This window comes from Eptatretus burgeri, chromosome 3 (genome assembly GCF_056783735.1).
Source record: "Eptatretus burgeri isolate ZD-2024b chromosome 3, Ebu_testis_v1, whole genome shotgun sequence".
In the NCBI taxonomy this organism is placed as follows: Eukaryota; Metazoa; Chordata; class Myxini; order Myxiniformes; family Myxinidae; genus Eptatretus; species Eptatretus burgeri.
This window is the reverse complement of record NC_140963.1, coordinates 142,076,892-142,101,123: the sequence shown is the minus strand read 5'-3', so window position 1 is coordinate 142,101,123 and position 24,232 is coordinate 142,076,892. Positions and strand designations below refer to the sequence as shown.

The 24,232-nt window shown below is 45.2% G+C and overlaps 1 protein-coding gene across 11 annotated transcripts in view; it reads left to right on the top strand.

Moving 5' to 3' along the window:
• LOC147031175 (E3 ubiquitin-protein ligase HECW2-like) overlaps nt 1-24,232 on the top strand; it is a 207,798-nt gene that overhangs the window by 62,532 nt on the left and 121,034 nt on the right. For all 11 annotated transcript variants that reach the window (XR_015056708.1, XM_085875988.1, XM_085875995.1 and 8 more), the window contains 6 exons: nt 838-980; nt 2,106-2,206; nt 2,365-3,905; nt 4,053-4,248; nt 4,338-4,442; nt 8,545-8,704. Coding sequence is in view for 10 of the 11 variants with exons in the window: in XM_085875988.1 (XP_085732114.1) it covers nt 838-980; nt 2,106-2,206; nt 2,365-3,905; nt 4,053-4,248; nt 4,338-4,442; nt 8,545-8,704 (2,246 nt within the window). In the remaining variant the exon portion in view is untranslated. The remainder of the gene's footprint in view (nt 1-837; nt 981-2,105; nt 2,207-2,364; nt 3,906-4,052; nt 4,249-4,337; nt 4,443-8,544; nt 8,705-24,232) is intronic.

Below are 24,232 nucleotides of genomic sequence, written 5' to 3'. Positions count from 1 at the left end.
TTGCTGATGATTAGTAGCTCATAGCACAATGAAATTGTGTGTGGGGGCCGATAGGTTGAACATCGTTTTCATATGAGCGTGTCCGATAGTCACAGTGTTTTACCCACTGGTTGGAAAGTTTTTCTTTACTTGTTGCACTCTTTGTTTTTTACCTGCATCACATGTTCTGGAAAGACTCATTGCCTTGAATAGGTAATTTAACGAATGTCTGTTCAAGTTCCGGTATGCATACTTGCATGTTCAATGCTGCTTTGCTTTAAACTAAAATATAATACCTGGCGAGGCCTAAAATACCATTGCGCTATTGTTATCTGACTACCCGTTCTCCTTTCGCCATCCACTGCAGCATCTCAAACAATGAATGAGAGAAATGTAACATTAAAATAAATGGAGGACACAGTGACAGGTGGGTGTTAGCACAAAGAAAATCCCCAATATTAACAATGTCACCCTCCCCCCATATGTGCAGTCTTTATTTCCCCCATTAACCCTTGTTAACCCAAACTGCACACTTGCAACTTGCTGTGTTTGTGCCCCTCCTCTCTCCTTCCTCAATTGCTTATTGTGTCCAACTATGGCCCTCGCCATCCCAGTGTCAGTTCATATCCTCCATCACGTTGCTCTTCCATGAGCCTTGATCTTGCAAAGAAAATAAAAAACAAACATATGGCCTCGTGGAACCACACTCGGAGTTTCCAAATAAAAAGCACCGTCACCGTTTGCTTCGGCTACTCCTGTAACTTTATTGTTTTCCCATAGTACACATCCTCCCGAGCTCGCTGATTGCCTTGGCTTAAGAACTTGGTCACATAATTAATGCATTCGGTACTTTTGCAGATGCGCAGCTTCCTGGCACTTCCGACAGACATGCTGGATATAGAAGTGAAAGACAAATTTGCCAAAAGTCGCCCAATAATCCGCCGCTTCCTGGGAAAGCTTTCCATCCCGGTGCAGCGCCTCCTGGAACGGAACGCCATTGGGTGAGTCCAGCTTCCGGTTCGTGAGATTCGTGAAACGTCTGCATTTGGGACTTCTTATTGACAAAACACGGGAATTCAATAGTTTGAGTCGTCTGTCGTAAAATATCACAAAGCGCTGAAGTTTTGGATCCTTCCCAGCCCCGACGAAGGGCGAGGCCCAAAACTTCATCGCTTTGTGATCTTTTATGGTAGATGACTTAAACCATTATATTCTCGTGTTTTTATCCTCTTTTGCCGCCAACACAGACTGCTATTCCTTTGCTGGAATTAGCAACTATTCTTGTTTTTCACTCTGGTATTGGTGTGGTATTCCATTTCGTGATGAGAGTAAACTTTGATAACCGAAGGTTCATCAAGTTCAAATGCATGGGAGGAAAACGTAAATGTCGGCATTTTCTAATTTTGTGGTTCCCATTAAATGTTAGGGAAACGCTATAATCACATATCTTTGGAGCACCCTATTGACATAACATTAGCCATACTGAAATATGGCCATACCTGAGTATATTGATGATTTAATTAATGTACCACGTATGCCTCCATTTGGGTGATGTCTGAGAGATTTTCAATGTCCATGAGATGATTGAAATGTACATGGTTGGCCACTGAATGTTACCAAGCTAATTGGCTATCTTCCACCACTTCTTTCCTGACATCTTTGTTGGCGATGGTGTGGAAATAAGTATTAACTCATTAAACACCGAGATACTAAGCACGGGTGTGTGTGTGTGTGTGTGTGTGTGTGTGTGTGTGTGTGTGTGTGTGTGTGTGTGTGTGTGTGTGTGTGTGTGTGTGTGTGTGTGTGTGTGTGTGTGTGTGTGTGTGTGTGTGTGTGTGTGTGTGATTCAATAATAATCATCAAATCTATTAGACCTTGTCTGTGCATTGCATTGACGTTTTCGCATCGGTGTTGAGGCTCATTGAGGAGTTACAGATGAGTTCATATGATGCAAGATATTTAACTGGAATAACGATGAAAGTTCATAAATTTCCCTTTTTGGTAATTCACTCTTGGATTGTTATCCTTGGACACAAACAACAGTTGCAACAGGCAATGATGTGATGGGTACTACGTCGCTGAATGTATCTACATTTGCACATTTATTTTCATTGTTTGACATTCAGAGATCAGCTTTTGAGTTACAACCTTTCGCGAAGACTTCCCACAGATCACGTGAGCGGACAACTACAGTTTCGCTTCGAAATGACTTCATCTATCAATGCAGGTACTGATTGATTCTGGGCTTGTTTATATCCAGATTTACACCCTTGTATTCATGTATCATAAATTGTCTTCGTGAGGCTACAGTATAATTTTTTTTTTAAAAGACCAAAACATGGGATACAGATAACGAGAACTTTCTTTGTTGTTTGTATTTGTTAGATGTTTCCCCTGACACCACGGAAGCTTACCTACTGGCCTCGGCGTTCAATGGAGATGTGACTAGCCCTTCTGATGATGATGATGAGCAGGTGCAGCCTGGAGAAACCGTGCCGCAGATGATCAATGGAGAGGTAGCAAGAGAAGGTGGAGGTAATGGAGCTGTGAACAGCAACATCAGTGAAGCGGCGGTGCGGCATGGCTCGTTAAATGATTACTTGGATGCTATAGCTGACAGAACAACAACTGACGGGATTCCTAATCAAACAACAAGTACTGCTAATAATTCCAATGGGCCTATGCCTAAATCGGTCAGTCCTGCTGTGCCCGTAGGTCTCAGTAGCAGTTTTCCAACAACCAACAGGTTAAACAGCATTTTGTACATTGACTTGGATGGGGAAAGCCAAGCGTCGCCCATTGGTGAAGCTACACTTCAGATCACTCCTCATTCGCGGGTCGAAGAGGATCTGGTAGAAGGTCAATGGCTAACTACGACACCAGGTTTGATCGTGGCCGGAGACCTGGAGAATGCTGCAGCAGCAGAATCGGAGCTTGCGGAAATACCCCAAACACACTACGTTTCACTTCACCGGCTTTTGCACAGTTTGCCTTCCACGCGATTTCCAAGTGATGGTGAAAATACTGTGGATGTGGGCCCGACTGGGCTAGAAACCTTGTACAATGAAGATGCTATGTGTAGCCGTACGCCTGGTACTGGTGAAGAAAGAAGTGTTAGCGGTGGTGGTGGTGGTGGTAGTGGTGGTGGTCAGAGGACCAGTTCTTGTTTTGTAATGGGTGTAAGCAATGATAATCCACGAGTTGAGATTCCTGATGGAACTGATCGGAATGGGAACATCGGATCGGTTGACAGGGAAACGACGCAGAATCTTCACCATGAGGCAAACGATTCGGGGATTTGTGATGACATTGTCAGTTTGAATGTGAATGAGGAGGTTGTAAGATCCACTGGACAAGAGACAAGACCAGATAATCCTCCAGGAGCAGAGTCAATTGGACAAAGGGTGATAGATCGGCAGGATCAGATTGAGGGCAAGATGAACTCAACATTTGACTCTCCGAATGGGCTTTGGCCTGTATTTAGCACGGTCGGGGACTGTGAGGAAATTCCGAGGAGAGGACCTGGAACACAGGGAGGGCAAAACATGAATCCTTCGGTGCAGTGGGGCAACGAATTAGTGATGGAAGCTCAGGACCCTCACAGAATATCCTGCAATGAGCAGGAAGTTCTTCCAGTGATAACTGAGCCATCGCCAATCAATGAGAGAATGACATTTGGCAATGATGCTGGTTTGCAGTTTGATGGGGATAACAGTGACTATGACATCCCGCGCACGCCAGGCCGTGCCACCCGATTCTCATCGGTGGACAGCAGTGCCACGCGCTTCTCTTCCTTTGACAGCACTCGATTCTCGGAGATGACTGTTTTCTCATCACAGGATGAGGATGAAGGAAGCTGTGCCTTTGAGTCCATGCGGGAATTGCTTCCAGAGGAACAGCCTTGTTCAGAGCTTGGAGGAATTGAGGTGAGATCTTGCTGTTGTGAACGCTGTACTTTGCGGCCTCAAAATGGGATGTTTATGTGTTCATGTTCTTGCTAAGATTCTGGAAATGTTAATAGAATGAACCAGTGCGTTAAAAAAGTAACAGGTGTGTTATTGCTGCACTGCCAGCCAACGAGGGATTTAGAGGTTGTGAGCAGCATCGAGCGCGGTGAGGCAGATGGACGTGGAGAGGAACCTGACTGTGCAGGTAATAGCAATATGGTGTGGCAACGTCGTCGGAGTGTACAAGTCAACGAGGAGAGCCCAAGCCTTGGCACCGACATTGCACAACAAGAAGCGAACGGTGCAGCAGGACCATCTGAAGGTGCGGGTGTTTACCCATTGCATTGGTCTCCCCCTCCCCCCTTTGTTCGTGTGCACTTCCTCATCCAATGCAGAAATTCTCTCTTGCAGTTGGACAAGCTGCACATGGGGCAGAACACCCTCCTTTATGCCAGCTCCCGTCAATTCGGCAGGACATGAGTCGCTACCAGAGAATCGATGAACCATTGCCCGCCAGTGAGTTTACTTCTGCACGTAATGTATGAACCGCCATACAAATGTTTTCGGTGTTTGAGGTCGTGTCGAATCACATGGGGCAACACACTGGTGAGCAAAAAATATGAGGTGGAGATTTTGAGTTCTGGGCGAATTCCCTCCCACCTCCTGAAACCTGCAAATGGAGATAACAACCAACGTGAGCAAATTATGTGGTTAAAAAGTGAAATAATAAGCTTGGTCAGTCTGTCATGGTTCAAAGTAATCGACATCGTTTCCACATGCGATTTCCAGGGAGATTGCACGCCTGTTGCGGTGCACCCTTTCCAGCGCCAACATGATGTAACACATCGGGGATCAGTTCTCGGACCGTTGTTATTCACAATTTTCACGAATGATTTGTACTGTGGTTTATACATAAGGTGATCACGAGTTTATACATAAGGTAAGCTGGTAGTGTTAATTTGTGAGTGAGTCCGTGTGGGTTGCAAGTGAGTGTGCATGGCATGAGCTTGTTGCAGTGTGTGGACAAGTGGTGAGCAGTCATCACGCGTCAGTACACTTTGTCGGTGAATGAATAGTGCAGCATTGTTTGCATGTCTTACTCATCATTTGAACCTATTACTGCCATGTGGTGTTACCGCCTGTATGTAAGGTCAGTTGTTTCACCACGATTTTGTGTTCTTCACCTTGAGGAACTTTAATGGATTGGACAAAAGGTCTGGCCAGATCAGATCTGTGACTTGCTCCAGGTACCATGTAAACCTGTACTAACGTGTTTCATTGTCAAGTTGTCGGCGACTAAACCGTCTCCCCCACCAGGTTTCCTGGTGAGGAGGGTGTAGGATATCGTCAGCCAGCAGGATTAAAAACAAAACCTGTCAAATGACGGGGGAGCTTCTTGTGAGCTTACGGCCTTCCATATGTGGTGCCCAACTGTGTGTGCGAATATCCTCCTGCAGTTGGGTTACCTTTACCTCGGAGGTTGGTGGCAGGATTTGCACTTCGGCCACCGTACAACACTTTATTCTGCAAAACGCACGAAAAAAATGCAAAAGACCCTGAAAACTCACTCTGTGGAAGTACTTCCTGTGCAACTGCCTTTTACAGTGCAGCTCACCAGATGACCGCATTGGGGACCCCCATTCTTTGATGAGAGGAGGAAAAGCATGGGGTGACCTTCCTGGGTCGGGTTGTGGTGGTGTTTGTCAGGTTGGTGCTGAGTTGTCATCTTCCAGATGGCAGTCTCCTCAGGTTAACTTGAGGTGGTCCCTTTGGTTGGGTGCCTGGCCTATCTTATCCCGAAGAGAGGATGATCACCCGTTTCTGTCATCATCTGAGCACCAGCATTTGAATATCAGTATTGCAGCACTCTCTGAGATTCGTAGATAGTGGCGAGATTATGACAGGTGGTTATACCTGCTGCTGGTCTGGTTGCTCTGATGGTTACCCTGCCCAAGGAGTTGCTGTGGCTGTGTCCAATAAGGTGATTCCCATGATAATTGAGGCAACACCGGTCAATGAATGTGTTATGAGACTAAGGATTCGTTATTCCTTGGGTGTCGTTTCCGTGCGCTGTGTATATGCTCTGACTGAGGTGAGTGAACTCACTGTGAAGGTGGCATTCTATGCCGCACTCGAGTCTGTGCTTGATCAGTTCCCCAGTTGGGATACTCTTCCAGTCTTGGGGGATTTCATTGCATCGACTGGCACTGATGGGGATGGTTACGAGACAGGTGTTGGTCCCCATGGGTCTCAAAATGTGAACCAGAATAGCACTAAGTTCCTTGACTGTGCAAGAAGTCATGGACGAAGGGTGGCCGGTTCATGGTTTAAGCGCCCACAGGCTCATCGCTGGACTTGGGATTCCAACACTGGTGATGTGGCAAAGGAGATTGACCATCTCTTCGTTGATGGTCGCTAGAGGATGATCCAGAACTGCAGGGTCTACCAGAGTGCTCAGTTCCTCAATACTGACGGCCGGCTTGTTGTAGCAACTCTTAAGTTGCACCTTAAATCCAGGAGAATGGTACCATTCCAGCCTGGGCTGGATGTTGGCAAACTCAAGGATGAGAGGGTAGCTGAGGAGTTTGCGAACATGCTGAGTGGGGATTGGTGGGGGGGGAGGGGTCTGGGTGTTTCGGGTAATCCTGAAGAGTTGTGGAGTGCCTTCAAGACCACCATCTTTGATGTTGCCGGTGGATATCTTGGAACCCACCATCAGGTGAAGAAGAACTTTGTCTCTCAAGGGACACTGGATACCATTGACCATTCAAAGGTCAGGCTGAATGGCAGAGCTGAGCTGTTCAGGGACCTGAAGCGTAAAACTGTACGTGCGCTAAGGGCGGACAAGAGGCCGATGTGCGAGGAATCTGTGAGGGGGTAGAGCATCACCTGTGGGTCGTGATTCTCGTCTTGCTTGCAGAGTAATTTGTGCATTGCGTTCCTCCGAGCCCATCCCCCGGTGGACTGCAGTTAGAGCAGAGGGTGGTGAGCTCTTGACAGAGGAGTCCGAAGTCAAGGCTGACTGGGCCAGTTACTTTGAGTGGCTGCACCAGGCTTATCCACCTGCTGTTTACCTTGTCAACGATTGACCATATCCTTTCTCTTCGTGTTCGCACCAAACGCACACGAGAGTTTCAGCAGGGGCTGATCACAGCCGATGTTGATATCCGCAACATTTGATTCAGTGAAATGGGATGCCCTCTGTAGGATTCTTGGTCTTTGTGGGGTGCCACCAAAACCTATCAATCTGATTTCTGAACTATACTCTGGTACTGAGAGTGCTGAGAGGTGTGGTGGTTCCATCACAGACTTATTTCCAGTTGTTACTGGAGTTCGTCAGGGGTGTGTTGGTGTACTGAACCCAGGTGTGTACTGGACCCCATGCTTTTCAGTGCTTGTATGGACTAGATTCTAGGGAGGATGGCAGAGAGATCAAGCTGCGGTGCATCATTTGGGAATGTCAAATTTCTCTGACCTTGATATCGCAGATAATGCGGCCATCTTTGTGGAGTCTCTGGATACCCTTGAGTGGGCCCTCCAGGCACTGAATGAGCAGTCGGAGCCGCTGGGATTACGGGTTTCCTGCATCAAAACTAAGATCCAGGCTTTCAATGACATCTTGGATGCTGCTGTCTTGTCTGTACCTGTTTGTGGTTAGCATATTGAGGTCATGGAGAGATTCACTTACTTTTGCAGTGATATTCATCTCCACATTTTGTAAGCCAGAGGTCAATAAACATTTGGGTATGTCCTGTGGAGTCATGGATTCACTGGATCATGGGGATTGAAAGCAGAAACATGAAAGTCTGAGTCTTTAAGTCGTTGGTCCTTCCTGTCTTGCTCTATGGATACGAGTCTTGGAATCTAACCATGAATCTGAGACAGAGACTTAATTATTTTGGTGCCAGATCTCTGCAGAATCCTTGGCAATCGCTGGTCATACTTTATGTCCAACGAGCGGTTGCTGAGAGAGACTCAGATGAGATTTGTTACCTGTATAGTCCGTGAGTGCCAGCTGCGGCTGTATGGACATGTCTCATTTTCCTGATGCTGATCTTGCTCACAAGATTCTCAGCAAGGGAGCGTCTTGCTGGTAAGAGGCCAATGGGCCGACCACGTGCCTCATGGTTGCAGTAGTTTTATCGGAATCTCAGGAGATGGGGATGGGCCAGGCATCTGCCTGGGGATGGCCCGACGGTGGCCCCTGGGGGATGGCCAGACGGAGGCCCCTGGAGTACCGGCGGAAAGTGGACGCAGCGACGCGCTGCACCGGTGTATGCTTCCATTTTGACTTGACCTGACCTTGAGAAACAACTTCTCATTTTATTGGGTGTGAGTTCCATCCAGGATTCAAGTTCCACCCAGATCGAATTTGTGACTGCATTGTGTTATTGCCAGATGAGGCACTCCACTGGATTACTCAAGTATATTCTTAGAATTCTCACTTTGAAGTTTTGTTTTCAAAGCCCCTTGGTCTCGTCTCTTCAGTGTATTTTAAATACAAATTAGTACTTTAGTTTGTCAAGTGTAAAGTGAATTAACTTGCTAATTTTGTGAGAATAGGGTCAAATATTTGCTACGTTGGTGTTGATTTTGTGGTGATATTTTCCTCCTGTAGATTGGGAGGCAAGAATCGACAGCCACGGACGGATATTTTATGTGGATCATATCAATCGCATGACGACGTGGCAGAGGCCGGCAGCTGCCGCATCCCCCCAGGTGCTTCAGCGCTCCAGCTCAATCCATGCGGTGCAGCAAATGGAACAGCTCAACCGAAGGTATGGGCCACGGGATACCCACCGAGGAGATGTAATTATTTATATTTTTTATACACTTTATGTTCAAACTACTCCTTAGATCTTTTACACTGATCCTGGAGTCATTTTTACACAAATAATATACAGGGCAAAGACATTGGCATCATATAGATATCATCATATGCAGGTAGACATCATATACTTTGGCATGAAGTACAAGGACATTAAAAGACAAAGTCCAGGCACATGTAGCATCGATGATTTGAGCTCGAGTTCCCTGCATCCTGATCCATCGTTTCAGACGGGAACGCCGACAGACCAATTCCCCTATATGGACTGTCGTTCATCAAAAAAGGAAAGCTCTTTGGCTACTTTTGCCACAAATTCTCGTTTCTTCCACAAGCAAACCACCAAAACAAGCCAGAGGTACGGAATTGTCAGGTCCGGTCAGATTATCAATGGAACCATCCGGGGACAGATGTTTCACAATTTAGGAATCACAATTTCAGGGGTAGTTTTTTTGTTATTTTGACCAACAGTTAAAACCAAGGTTGTGAACAAGGGCAGCTGTGATTAGAACTTGACAATGAGCACAATCTTGACTTGATTTAGGTCGGTGTCTTTCTTTTTGGTGTCCAAAATGTAGGTTCGTGGAAGGGCACGGTGAGGGAGGGTAGCCAACGCACTGATATTGGGGCAGTGGCACAATAGGTAAACTCAGTAAACAAGGGAAGGAAAGAACAGGAAGAGGGCAGGAAAAAAATGGTGATCTGCACATAAGAGCGGTGAGTTTTGAATTGTTAATCATGGGTAGGGATGGAGGATGACCCGAGGTGACGGTGCACTGCCGACTTTAAACCCTGGAGGGAAGAGTCGGATTGAACTGATTCTGGAGGATGATTCCACAAGCAGGAAGAACAAGCAACAAAGGAGTGGAGGTGAGCAGCCAACCTGGATTTTGGGAGTTTCACAATGAGGGGGTGACTCAAAGAATACGTGCATCCTGGACGGACTGGGAAGGATCGAAAGGATGATTCGACCATCAGTATAAAAATGGGAATCCAACCTGTCTGCAATGAGAAAGCAGTAGGATTTTTGCTTCCACTCGTTTGTGGGAAATGCCAGTGATGTTAAATGCTTTTCATATATTCAATCACCAGAAACAAGTGATGCAGGAGAGCCACTGCATAATGGCCAGTATTATTAAACTAAGCTGCATACAAAGGCCGTTTAAGCTGTGAGAATCTTGGATTTACCAAGGAAAGCTTGCTGCTAAAGAGGATTCTCATTTGTCAGCTGCATTTGAAAATCCATCTTTAATATATGGTTTGCCAGGGAGAACTGATTGCTTGGGGTGAAGCCCAAATTTTGAGAATTTTTACCTCTTCAAGTGATCGATCATGGAATTAGGTAGGTCAGCTTGTTAGATTGTCCTTCCGCAGAGACAGCGTGAGAATTTGAGATATTCCAGGACTGCCATACCAGCGTGTGATCCTTTACAGGTCAGCAGAGAAGGAAGCAGCTGTTCCTCGCATGTCTGTGGGATGTGGTATCATACGGCACAGACGAAGTCATATACAAAGAGGAAAACGGGGTTTTCCAGAGCATTGGAGAGGTCTTCATTCATTAGGAAGTCGCTGCTTGAGGCACTCCAGCCTCTACTGGAGAGGGAGATGAGAGGATTTGGTTAAGAGCAATGCACTGACTGTGGGAGTGGAGGAAGTCAACAAGCCAGGAAAAGGATGGCCTTTGTATTACAGAGGCAGAAAGCTAAGCGAGAAGTGCAGGGTGTCAAACTTATCAACGCCTGCATGAAATATTTCCAGAGGCACAGTTCTGACCGCTTGCTTTGAGGTTCAGGGCTTCCATCCAATGTTGAGAAAGAAAAGCAGCAAAATATCCACTGTAGAATGGTTAGGCCTCCCTCTACTCGTGTTGACGGGCTTTTGCCATACTTGCCATGCTGCAGAGTTGCTACTGGTTGGCAAGAAAGTCCAGGTAAGAATTCGTAATTTGTTCAGAGTGTTAGTGATAAGTCTACATTTCACGAAAGACACCGTGAGGTCTTCTTTCAGATATGCCATATATTGATATGCAAGCTCTTGCATTACCTTAAGCTGGATCGGCGGCGCAGTGAAGAAGTTCCTCAAATGATATACTTTCTATCAGCCAAGACACACCAAAAGGGTATTGTTGCATCGACAGTCCTAACGCCGAAATGCTGTTCCTGGAATTAATCATTTCCTAAGGATAGGCCACATACCACGAAGTATCCGAGCAGAATGGTCCCTCACGCGCCCCGGTTGGAAATGCCAATTTCCTTCCCCAGGGAGTTTTACCTGCTCCAGGCATTTACCAAAGCCGAGCTGAAACAGTTTCTTGCACACGAGGTTTGCAATGGCAGGTCACCACACGACAAGTGTTCTTATGGAATAAATGTTTTGTTTAAAGAAGGTACAGGATGACGAATATGGAGAATCTCGAGACGAAAGGCAGACAGACACAAAGCAAATGCACACAAATAAGTAAATAAAAGCACATTGTATAACGAAACACTAAATCTGTAATCATATATGTCGGTGTGTGTCTGTCAGTCGGTCAGTGTGTCTACTCCAAAACCATCAAACCTAGCGGCACCAAACTTTTCATGCATACAAAGGGAACTCCAAGGTGGTGCATGAATGAAAACTGGGTGTTTGGGTAAATTTAAACACCCCTTTTGAAGATAATTTAGGGATGCTCATCACAAAAATACAAACAAAAAAGCCTTACGAAGATGGTGGTGTGATGTATGCAGCAGTTTGTAGGTGCTATAATTTTCATATTAGGAGCTTGGAGTGATTTCATGCATGATGTCATCGTGCATGAAATCTGAAAATTTAAAGAAATGTCTCATAAAATATGCTTGAACAAGCACTGTCTAAAAGTTTCCATGGTGGAACAACAATAATAAGTCAAAAGGTTTTGGGTTTTCATCACGAATGAGCTCGTAAATGAACTTTTTCCATTCTTTATACTTTAAAAAAAAAATGACTCCAAAGCAAAAAGTAAGTAGGCTTCAACGTTTCAGGCAGCATGTTCCGCCCATCGACAGGAGGAAGTAACTGGAACGAATGAATACAGCTTTTAAAACAACTCCTCGCCACCCATTGGCTGATTATTGTGGGGTGCTGATTGGCTGATTATTGTGAGGTGCTGATTGGCTGTTGAATGCATGTTACTGATTGGTCGGTACATTTTGCACATCATCGTCCAATGCTCTTCGTGTATTGCAAGCTGTAGTTTTAGGTGTCGATGTCTTGATAAGGGAGAGCCAGATATCTTGAATGGGTATCCCGTTTTCTTGATGGACCGTGTGATGTAAATGTATCTCCATAGCTTCTCTGATTCTCTTTGTGTGCCAGTGATTGATGGATGTGATCAGTCTACCATCTAACCATAGTATGCGATGATTATTGGTCTGTGCATGATTGACAATTGCTGATTTGTTTTTTCTCCCCTTCCCCTCTTCTATTACGTGCCTGATGTTCTTTCATTCTCGTGGTGAACGTCTTTCTTTACACCGATACCTCTCATAAACTCTCCTGAGATCTAACACCAGCAACGCAGAGGAGAATTAATGGCAAGCTTCTATCTATCCATTGAGCAAACGTTCTCTCCAAATGATTATATTTTAAACTTTGCACATCATCCTCATTATGTCCAGTTCTATTTGGACAACCTAAGATTCACAAACCAGATGTTCCATGTTGGCCCATCGTTTCAACACTGGGCTCACCAACTTATAATCTCACAAAGCACGTCGCTAAGATCCTCAACCACTTGTTGGGAAAACCCAACATGACGTTCAAAACTCAGAACATTTTATTCAACACGTTCAGCAGTTTGACAATCTTCACTGTGACATTCTCATTCGTTTTGACGTAGAATCACTTTTTATCAACATCCCTGTTCCAGAGGCCTGCTCCATCATCAAACATCGTCCACAAGGAGACTTCACCCTTAAGGAATGTACCAGTTTATCACCAGGTCAAATTCACGAACCCCTCCTTACGCGTCTCAATTCTACGTCTTTCAAATGGCGAGATTAATTCTACCAACAAACGGTGCTGCTACGGGTTCTCTACTCTCACCCATAGTAGCAAACCTCTTTATGGAAGAATGTGAATGCTCAGCCCTCTTCTCAGCACCATATCAACCTTAGCTCTGGCTACGTTATGTCGTTGACATCTTTATTTGTTTTCTGGCAACAAGACAAAATAGATCTCAACATGTTTCCTCAACACCTAAACAATCAGCATTGCAACATCAAGTTCACCATGGAAGTCAAGCAACAACAGTCAATTTCTTTCCTTGACATCCTCATTACCAAAGCTCCTAATGCCAAACCCTCTCACAAAGTATGCAGTAAACCAACTCACACGGATCGCTACCTCAACTACCGCTCTTTTCATCATCCTTCAACTCTCCAGTCTGTGAGCAGCACTCTTGTTCGTCATGCCTACACCATCGGTGACGAGTATAACCTGCATCGCGATCTACACCACATCACGAATGTCCTTAAATTCAACGGTTATCCCGCTCACAAGATCATCACTAAACCACAAAGACCTCGTGATCCAACACCAGAAGCTCGAGCACGTGTTGCTCTTCTCTTCATTGGACGTACATCGTGCCATATACAATGGATTCTCAAAACTGCTAATATATCAGTATGCCATCGCTCGACACATAAGCTTGTATCTGTTCTTCACACCCACAAGGACAGAAAGCTTGCTAACCACCATCCAGGTATTGACCGCATCCCATGTGAACGCGGCAAAGTTTGCATTTGGTGAAACTGGCAGGATGTTCACCACGAAATAGAAAGAACATCAGGCGCATAAAAGAAGAGGGGCAGGGGAAAAATCAGCAATTGTCAATCATGGACAGATCAATAATCATCGCATACTATGGTCAGATGGCAGACTTATCACATCCATCAATCACTGCTGCACAAAGAGAATCAGAGAAGCTACGGAGATACATTTACATCACACGGTCCCTCAAGAAAACGGGATATCCATTCGCGATATCTGGCTCTCCCTTATCAACAAACCGGCACCTATAACTACAGCTTGCAATACACGAAGAGCATTGGACGATGATGTGCAAAATGTACCGACCAATCAGGAACAACGCATTCAACAGCCAATCAGCACCTCACAATAATTAGCTGATCAGTACCCCCACAATAATCAGCCAATGGGTGGTGAGGAGTTGTTATGTAAGCTGTATTCGTTCGTTCCAGTTACTTCCTCCTGTCAATGGGCAGAGCATGCTGCCTGAAATGTTGAGGCCTACTTTATTTTTGCTTTGGAGTTATTTTCTTTTAAAAGCATAAAGAATGTAAACAGTACATCTTAAGAACTCATACATGGTGAAAACTCTAAACCTTTTAACTTATTATAAGCTGATATACCTATTTACTTTAAGGAAGCAAGGCTTTGGCCCTCCTTCTCCATATATACACAAGAAAATGTGAAATTGCCACAGCATTGAACTTCACTCTTTCTCTTGTTTGGAGAATTATATTGAGTGAAGAAAAGATTAATAAATGTTCTGAAATTAACCAGCTTCATTGAGCCGGTTTCATGGAGGGCAAGAAAAATAATTAACCAGCACGATCGCTGCGAAGGTGGCCACGGCTGGGTTCTCCGTGGGGAATCTCCAGAGTTTGGAAGGCAAAATAAATTGTATTAAAGATTGAATTAAAAGAACGGACGGCTAACATTACGGGAGGATTAGGGTTAGTTAGTAAAGCAACGGATTCGGGTTAGTAATTTGTCTTTCAGGAACGCATTCCCCCTTAATACATTTTATAAGACAATAGGGTTTTGAAGTTCGATTTAAATGTTGTGCAAGTTGGACCACCCTGCAGAGATGACATAAGACGTCTTGTTGTTGCAAAACGTGTCCGATGAAGAGCGAAGAAAATCGGCAACCAATGTGGCACTGCAAGCGACAAAAATAGAAAACGGTTTTCGAATGTAACTAAGAACACAGTTGGAACTTCATATGACATGTTGTTACATTTCTATTACATGTCGATCCCATATTATTACGAGAATCATCTAGCCGTTAGTTCCTGCATGAATGTAAACGATAAGGAGCAATTCCATCTCAAAATCGGAGGCGACTGTGGACAGCTCATCGATGAACTGGCAGTTAATATCACTTCAGCTTTGTCTCAGTTATATCTTGACTCACAGTACTAACCACCAAGCTTAGAGCAAGTAGCGATCAGACCTATCCTCACCTGTACGAGTATATAATCATTAGACGTAGACATTGACATATGCTAATGATAACATTGGTTTCTGAGATCGGGAATAACCAGAAATATATGAAGGTCCCCAACAACAATTTACAGGGAAATCGGTTCTTTCTTTAGGCCGAGGTCACATTTGCTCTACAGCAAGGATACCGTGGCCGTACGTCCTCTGAATTGACAGAAACGTGCGGCGGCCGCAGATAAACTGAGGTGGCCTCAAGAAGGCCCTACGCCGTTTGGCTATATTTTACAGGCCGTAGGAGCACTGTGGAATTATAGCGCGGAGTTATAACTTTTTTGATTTCTACGTTCGCCGTAGCAATTCGACAAGCCAAGCTATGACGTAGATATGTTCCACGTCGACCATACGTAGGGCGTACGGTGGGCTTGCGTTATTCATGCGGCTGCCGTAAGCTGTTCTCAATGAAAAATGAATTTTCCCAACCCCCCAAAAATTACGGCGGCCGCACTATTTCCACGGTCGCCGTACGGTGTGACCTGTATAGTCTGTGTGACCTGTATAGTCTTGTGATCTGTGTGACTACCTGCGGGCAATGCAGGGTCGACGCACGGTTCCCCTACGCCCGCCATGCACCTACGTACGGCCTCCATGGCAGTCTGCGTCGACCGTGCGTCCACCGTGCGCTACCGCTAGAGATCGGAGTTTAGGTGTTTGCCTATACACAGTGGTGCCCCCAGAATCCCAATTTAATTCGTTCCAGGAGGCTGTTCGGATTGCAAAAAGTTCGGATTCCAAAAATATTTTCCCAATAAGAAATAATGGAGTGAATTAATCCGTTCATGGACCCAAAGAAAACCCACTTTCAAGACACTTTAAACTGAAATTCCCCATGTTTAAGGTAAAATAAGATGAGTAAATGACCTTCGGTGGCGGTGTATTGTATGTAAACTGGTACAATCACCACATCCAAAGGTCCACACAGGCTCGAGCTCCGTCCTGGGTTCCGATCGCTCGTGCACTCTGCGAGAGCGCTGCCCCCAGGGCAGCTCATCAAACATGATGCCCGCAGAACCACAATCACTTTCATCAAACGCATCGGGCTGACTTAATCATGGATATTCCAAATTACAACTGGTTTTGGTGTGAAATTCAATCCTTGCCCGACAGTCCGTCACAGCACGTGATCGGATTGCTTTTTTGTTATTAATTAAAACACAACATGATTTAAAAAAACAAACATCACAAATGAAGGTGAAAACACGAGGTAAGGCCTAAGTCACATTTGGCTCGGCGGCCGGAGGGTCTACTACATGTACGGGCACTAGCAATTATAAAGCGGCCGCAGTATTTCCACGGTCTCACAATGTAGCAGTCACACATGTTTTTATTTTTCTGGGAGCTGAACAGCGTATTTATAAATCGTGGAGACCGAAAACGTGGGGGTGCCGTACGGTCTTTGATTTGATGTCACAAGGTGACCTTAGGGCATTCCTGCAGCGGCCATAGAATTTTCAAGGCAGACGCAAGGTGCCCGCAAGGCGACCACAAGGCGACCGCAGGGGGACCGCAGGGGGGCCCTAAGCCGAACGTGCGGCCAGACGGACGGTAACAAATGGGTTAATGTTATTTATTTATTTTTACCAGTTTTTTTTTTTTTCGGCTTGTCGAATTTCTACGTCGAACGTAGAAATGAAAAAGACTTATAACTCCGCGTTATAATTCCACGGCAACCTTACGGCCTGTAAAATATAGCCATACGGCATAGGGCCACCGTGAGGCCACCTCAGTTTCTCTGTGGCCGCCGCACGTTTCTGTCATTTCAGAGGGCGTACGGCCGCCGTATCCTCGCAGTAGACCAAATGTGACTGAGGCCTAAAGTATCGATCGACACACGAGAGATGCTTTCACGAGGATTTCCACCGACGAACTGAATGAACAAAGCGCGAAGATGCAGCTCGAACAGGTGTATATATATATATATATATATATATATATATATATATATATATATATATATATATATATATATATATATATATATATATATATATATATATATATATATATATATATATATATATATAGTCGGTGGGAACAGACACGTGAACAAACATGAGCGCCACGTTGTGTTCGGTTTTTTAAAATGTATTAGGTTTTTAGGGCAAAATTTTCTCGAAAAAATTGTTCGGATTCCAATTTGTTCAAACAATGGGGCGTTCGGATTCTGGGGGCACCACGGTATATTATAGTTATAGTATATTCAGTTTTTTTTTTTTTTTTTTGTATACCTTGGTCGAGGCTCGTATGAGAGCTAACACACAACTCACAGCAAGGAGGCATGAGACAAGAGGGGCGGGAGTGGAAGGGACAAGACAGTGGGGAACAGACACATTAGGTGAACTGTGGAAGGGAGAGGGATGGGATGTGGTACATGGGGTATACAAAATGGACATTACAGGGACTTTCAGGAAGGAAAGCAGGGGAATTGAAGGAAGTGGGCTTGAGTGGATTATCGGGGGTAGAAAAGATCGAGGATTTGGATGGGGGAAGATAAGAGGTGGTGGTGAACAGCTGTTTTGAAAGCCTGGAGGGAAGAATGGGAAAGAATAGAGTGAGGAAGTTTATTCCAAAGGCGGGAAAAAAGAGGAATGAAAGAGTGAAGATGAGCAGTGATTCGTGATTTTGGTAGTTTTACCAGAAGGGGGTTGTTGGCGGACCTTGAGCGCCCTGTGGAAATGTGGTGGGGATAAATCGCAGAGAGAGCAGGGGGGGCAAGGCTGAAGAGGAGTCGGTAGAAGACAGAAAGACCACCGACCAACCTGCGGTGATTGAGTGAGAGGCTCAAAGACTCAGCTTCATTGCGGGAGATGCCGATGATCTTAAATGCCCTGGTTTCGACAGCGTAAAGCCGAGAAAGGTGGGAGGCAGGAGCACCAGCCCAGAGGGGAGAGCAGTACTCCATCAGGCTACGGACAAAAGCTTTGTAAGTGGTCAGGAGCTCAAGAGGGCCGAGGAAGGACTTTGCATGACGGAGGATTCCCAGTCGGCGACTGGCTTTTGAGGCGAGGTTGGAAATGTGACTTTCCCAGGAAAGGTCATGGCAGATAGTGAGACCCAGAAGCTTGAAAGAAAAGACTTCTTCCAGAGGATTGTTGAGAAAGTGGATGGGGGGGTTTTTTAAACGGTCCTTTCGAAGAGACATAGTGAGAGTGCGAGATTTGTCTGGATTGAAAGACATGCTCCACGTGTTGGACCAGTTTGTGATTTTATCCAGATCTGCAGTGAGCGAAGAAGCTGCTGCTTGCCCGTCTGAGGGATGACAGATGGTACGGCAGAGGGTGGAGTCGTCGGCAAAGAGAAATAGAGGATTTTCCAGAGAGTCCGAGAGATCATTGATGAAAACCAGAAAAAGAACAGGACCCAGAACGCTACCTTGAGGAACTCCAGCCTGCACAGGAAGAGGGGATGAAAGAACTCCATTTAGGGCCACACGTTGACTGCGACAGGAGAGGAAGTCTGCGAGCCATGAGTGGAGATGGCCTTGAATACCATGGGAAGAGAGTTTGGTGAGTAGTCCAGGGTGCCAGACTGTCAAAAGCACGTGATATGTCTGGGGATACGGCTCGGATTTCCTGTCTGGCATTGAGGACCTCCATCCATTGATGGGAGAGCAGAAGCAGCATATCCAGGGTAGACTGACCTTGTCTGAAACCAAATTGATGATTGGAAATCAAGCCATTGGAGAAGAGGAAGGATTTCATGTCTGAAGCGATGATGGATTCCATAACCTTGCTGATGATTGGGAGAAGGCTGATTGGTCTGTAGTTACAGGGATCTGTTTTTGCACCTTTTTTATGCAGGGCAGTGATGTTAGCAGATTTCCAAGCAGATGGCAGATGACCTTGGGCAAATGAGAGGGTGAATAGAACAGAGAGAGCATGAGCAAGAGCAGAAGAGCAGACTTTGAGGACATGTGGGCTGAAGCTGTCTGGACCGGTTGCAGAATCTGACTCGAGGTTTGAAAGCAAGCTCTCCACCTTGTCAGGAGAAAAGGATACAGAGTCCAGGGACAGTTGGGTGCGACTGGGTAAAGTGGGTAGAGATAGTGATGGGTTTAGGACACAAGATTTAGCTTCAAACACCGAGTTTCGACATTCAGCTTTATCACGTGTGGAATCAGCAGTGCGGCCATTTGAGGTAAGGGAGGGGATGGAGGGGGAACATACACCAGAAACAGATTTGATTAAATGCCACCAGGATTTTGAGGAGGGAGAGAGGTTTGAGAGTTCAGACTTGAGATGAGAAAGATGTTGTTTTCTGGCTCTCCTGAGGGTAGATACACACTTGTTCCGAGCTTTGTGGAAAGAACTGAGATTGCCCTCAGTTGGGTTTGCTTTCCATGAAGCAAAGTTTTTTATATATATATATATATATATATATATATATATATATATATATATATATATATATATATATATATATATATATATATATATATATATATATATACTGTTATATTTTTATTTCAGTAAAAAAAAGAACTGGTATATATACCCACTCGTTACCGTCCGTCTGGCCACACGTTTACCTTAGGGCCCCCCTGCGGTCGCCTTGCGGGCACCTTGCATCTGCCTTGAAAATTATATGGCCGCCGCAGCGACACCCTAAGGTCACCGTGCGACATCAAATCAAAGACCGTACGGCACCCCCACGTTTTCGGTCTCCACGATTTCTAAATACGCCGTGCGGCTACCAGAAAAATAAAAACATATGTGACTGCTACATTGTGTGACCGTGGAAATACTGCGGCCGCCTTATAATTGCTAGTGGCCACAGATTTTGGAGACACTACGGCCGCCGTGGCAAATGTGACCTTAGCCTTACTACGAACAAGTACTACTACCAAGTATGAGCAATTTACCACTTGAATGTGGCCTGGACAGCTCCAGATCAACCTCTGGGACACATCAACACCTGCTCAATGTGGTGTTCCGTTACCGACTAAGTAATTTATATCTATTGAGGAAACAATCTTCCCATCGCGTCATCATTTGAGAATACAATTCATTCATAACTTTTGTCACCTTATTACTGAGATGACCATCAACCCGTTCAGTGCACATCTGTTTTGACTACACCGGTCGACCCGGAGCAGTGGAAAAGAATTACACCATTCCACTCCAGTAATGCACTCCATACTAATTAGTACGTACTCGTAATTAATGCCAGACTAATACAGTTTGTTTTACAGAAGTTCTTCTATTCTATCGTCACATAACGAAAGTAGCTGCATTTGGCTTTAATACAGAATGCTGTAAAACATAGCAAAGTCCAAAACCATCTAATTCCTATCGTACATTAACATAATGCTAACTGTTAACATACATGTCAGGAAGTAAAGAAACAATACCTGAATGAACTTCAGTTGGTTAGCTACTATGTATGATGACGGATTTCTCAGCCATCGAGTTGTGAATTCGCCATGGCCGCTTACAACCACACGGGTCAACAACTTCCTGACATAATATCCGGTTCGGTAACTCTTATAACGAACTGCGTTGATACAAGAGGGGTGTCACCTGAAACAGGATTTCTCACCCGTTCGCAGATGTTTTCCATGAACGCATCTATGATGTAAATACCAAGGTGTGTGTGTGTGTGTGTGTGTGTGTGTGTGTGTGTGTGTGTGTGTGTGTGTGTGTGTGTGTGTGTGTGTGTGTGTGTGTGTGTGTGTGTGTGTGTGTGTGTGTGTGTGTGTGTGTGTGTGTGTGTGTGTGTGTGTGTGTGTGTGTGTGTGTGTGTTGTTCGTGTGTGTGTGTGTTGTTCGGATGTGTGTGTGTGTGTGTGTGTGTGTGTGTGTGTGTGTGTGTATATATATATCTTTGGTAACTACCCCTCACCCCCTTCCTCGTTCTTCCTCTCTCTCTCCCTCCTCTCGCCCCCTCCCCTTCTCTCTCTCTCTGTCCAACCTCTCTTTCTCTCACTCCCACCTCTCTCTTCTCACCCCCTCCTCCCAAAGTGTATAGTGACGTGTGGTGAGGCATCGCTCCCCCCACCCCTGCCCCCATCTTCCTCACTTCCCCCTTCCTCGCTCCGCCTCTTCTTCCTAGCCACCCCTTCCTCACCCCCTCTTTGCTCCCCCACCCCTACTCTCTCTCCCCCCTCCTTTCTCTCTCTCTCCCCCTCCTCTCTCTCTCTCCCCCTCCTCTCTCTCTCTCTCTCTCCCCCTCTTTTCTCTTTCTCTCGCAACGTGTGACAAGGCATCATTTCCTCCCCCCCCACCACACACACACACCTTGCTCCCATCCTTCCTAGCTTCCCCTCATCCCCTTTCTGTTCTCTCTCTCTCTCTCTCTCTCTCTCTCTCTCTCTCTCTCTCTCTCTCTCTCTCTCTCTCTCTCTCTCTCTCTCTACTCTCTCTCACACTCACACTCACACTCACACTCACTCTCACTCTCTCTACTCTCTCTACTCTCTCTCTCTCTCTACTCTCTCTCACTCTCTCTCACTCTCTCTCACTCTCTCTCACCCTCTCTCACTCTCTCTCACTCTCTCTCACTCTCTCTCACTCTCTCTCACTCTCTCTCTCTCTACTCTCTCTACTCTCTCTACTCTCTCTACTCTCTCTACTCTCTCTACTCTCTCTACTCTCTCTACTCTCTCTACTCTCTCTACTCTCTCTACTCTCTCTACTCTCTCTACTCTTTCCACTCTCTCTACTCTCTCCACTCTCTCCACTCTCTCCACTCTCTCCACTCTCTCCACTCTCTCTACTCTCTCTACTCTCTCTACTCTCTCTACTCTCTCTACTCTCTCTACTCTCTCTACTCTCTCTACTCTCTCTACTCTCTCTACTCTCTCTACTCTCTCTACTCTCTCTACTCTCTCTACTCTCTCTACTCTCTCTACTCTCCCAACTCTCCCAACTCTCCCAACTCTCAGTATTCCCATCAGCAAAGTGACAGGTCGTACTTGCTAGTGCAGAATAAAGAACCTATATGGTGACATGAGTATCCAGTCATTCACACGTTCACGCACAAAGGTGGACCAGGCAAGATTTCCTTTTTAAGAGATATTGGTACCGGGTCGAAACCACTCCACCTGGTGCCTGCCCGGTTCACAGAGAGGACAGAAATGAATAATGTTTCCTACCTCATATTTACGCCGACTCTGCCACCCCTCGTGACATACACAAGCACAGGCCAACTTCTAATCATTGTGACCATTCCTCATTTTCATAAATGCCAAGATGAGCCAATGAAAAAAGCCAAGAATTCACAAGGTTTCGGAAAAGCGATGATAATAGAAAACCTATACGCCAAGAAAACCTCTAAAAAACCAAGATGCCAAGGTGAACAACGAATAGCCAAGATGTTGTGAAAAAAAAGCCAAGGAGTGGTCACACTGCTTCTAATGGGTCCCTAATTTACGGAAAAAATGTTCTAAGCGACTCGAACACATGGACCAGGCTAACTTAACATCTACCTAATACATAACCTCTCCAACGTAACAGTATCATAAGATGGGAATATCAAAAATATTTACTTTGATGCTTTGTCGTGTGTACAGCCCCAATCAATAACCACAAGCGATTTAAATATGGGAACTTTACACAATGGGAATTAATATCCGCGGATAGCCGGCTTAAGGCTATATTTGGGCGACACGTCACCCACCACCAAGCGAGTGTGTGATGCGCTACTGTTCTCACGTGTGTTCTTAGCTAAATACATAGATCAGCATAATTTAGTTCCCTCAAAGAATTTTCAAACAACTGAATCGGTCAACACGAGAAAGATGGCATATAGCAAACACAAACACACACACACACACACACACACACACACACACACACACACACACACACACACACACACACACACACACACACACACACACACACACGTGCATTTGGAAACAAGTTGATAATTTAATTGAACGCGAGACACACGGCACAAAATCCTGGAAGGGAAGACTGACAGGAAATGCAATTATTATTTGCACAACTTAATACAACAAAGAAACGAACACCCGCTAAGGTAGGCAGGTTCCATGCGTCCAGATTTTAAGGTTCGTTCCGCTTTTGGATAACATTTGCATTTTTGAAAATCTCACCATGTGATGCACACACAATTGCTATTAAGTACCACAAGCAATGTTGGACACAGCATGTATTCCATGTTTTGCGACGTAAAACCTTCCAACAGAACAAACAGAATGACATTTCCCTGCAAAAAAAAAATCAAGATTCATGAGATGAAGAACCTATGGATGCCTTACCAACTGAAGTTGATGGACCAAAGAGAAAGATTTCAGTGATAGACAGCTTGGTTTTGGTGCAGAAAACAAAAAAGTCAGCCACAATGAGAACAGTCGCTGACTTCAGTAAAATCTTCAATGACGAGCTGACGTCTATGATGAGAATTTGACGAGATCATTGAAAAAGTTCGTTAACATTTGCATTTTTGAAAAGTTTGAGAGGTTCTGAATCCGAAAACCAATTGTTTCCATTTGATTTGAAAATTTTCATGGCTGCCATCTTGCATTTTAAAATTGCTGCCATCTGGGACCTATTTTTGTCAATTTCTCGAAAAGTAAGCCAGATGTGAAGATGATTCCAGCGACTATACCCCCATTTTGGAGGGCAATGAATATGACAGTAACTCAAAATTATTAGTCCACACATTCCAATAAGTTTATATATCGTGTTCATCACTCTCACCAGATTGTGGGCTGTCACGTAAATCATCATCAATCTGGCACTGGGTACAGCATAAACAAGGATCAGTGCATGCCAAGTTGTTTGATCTGCAGCGGCACCTTTGTGATGAGCAGTCTCCCTTACAACAGCAAACAACCAATTCAATGATGCCTTGGGTGCTGGTAGAATGTCTGTTGAACTGGGCTAAAGTTGTCCATTTATATTTTTGAGGAATCCATTCTGTAGTGGGTCCAAGAATTCTTGCTGCATGATCCTGGCTTGACCCCATACCCTGGCCTGAATATGGACTCTCAGAATGTGCTGATTAAGGGCTCCCATCGTAGTTGGAAGCCTGTCACTTTCTGCCATGTGTTTACAGAATAGATACCATCGTAGATCAGGAATGCTGTTAATCTTGATCCCTTTTGGGTTGTATGCAACACACAAAAATGTAGCTTACGTGGTCAGCTGCTGCTCGCTGACTTCGTTCTCATCCGAGAGCTTCACTTGGGGCTCGATAACATCACTTCCTGCTTTCAGGAAAACCTTTAGGCACGTTGCCTTGCCTATTCA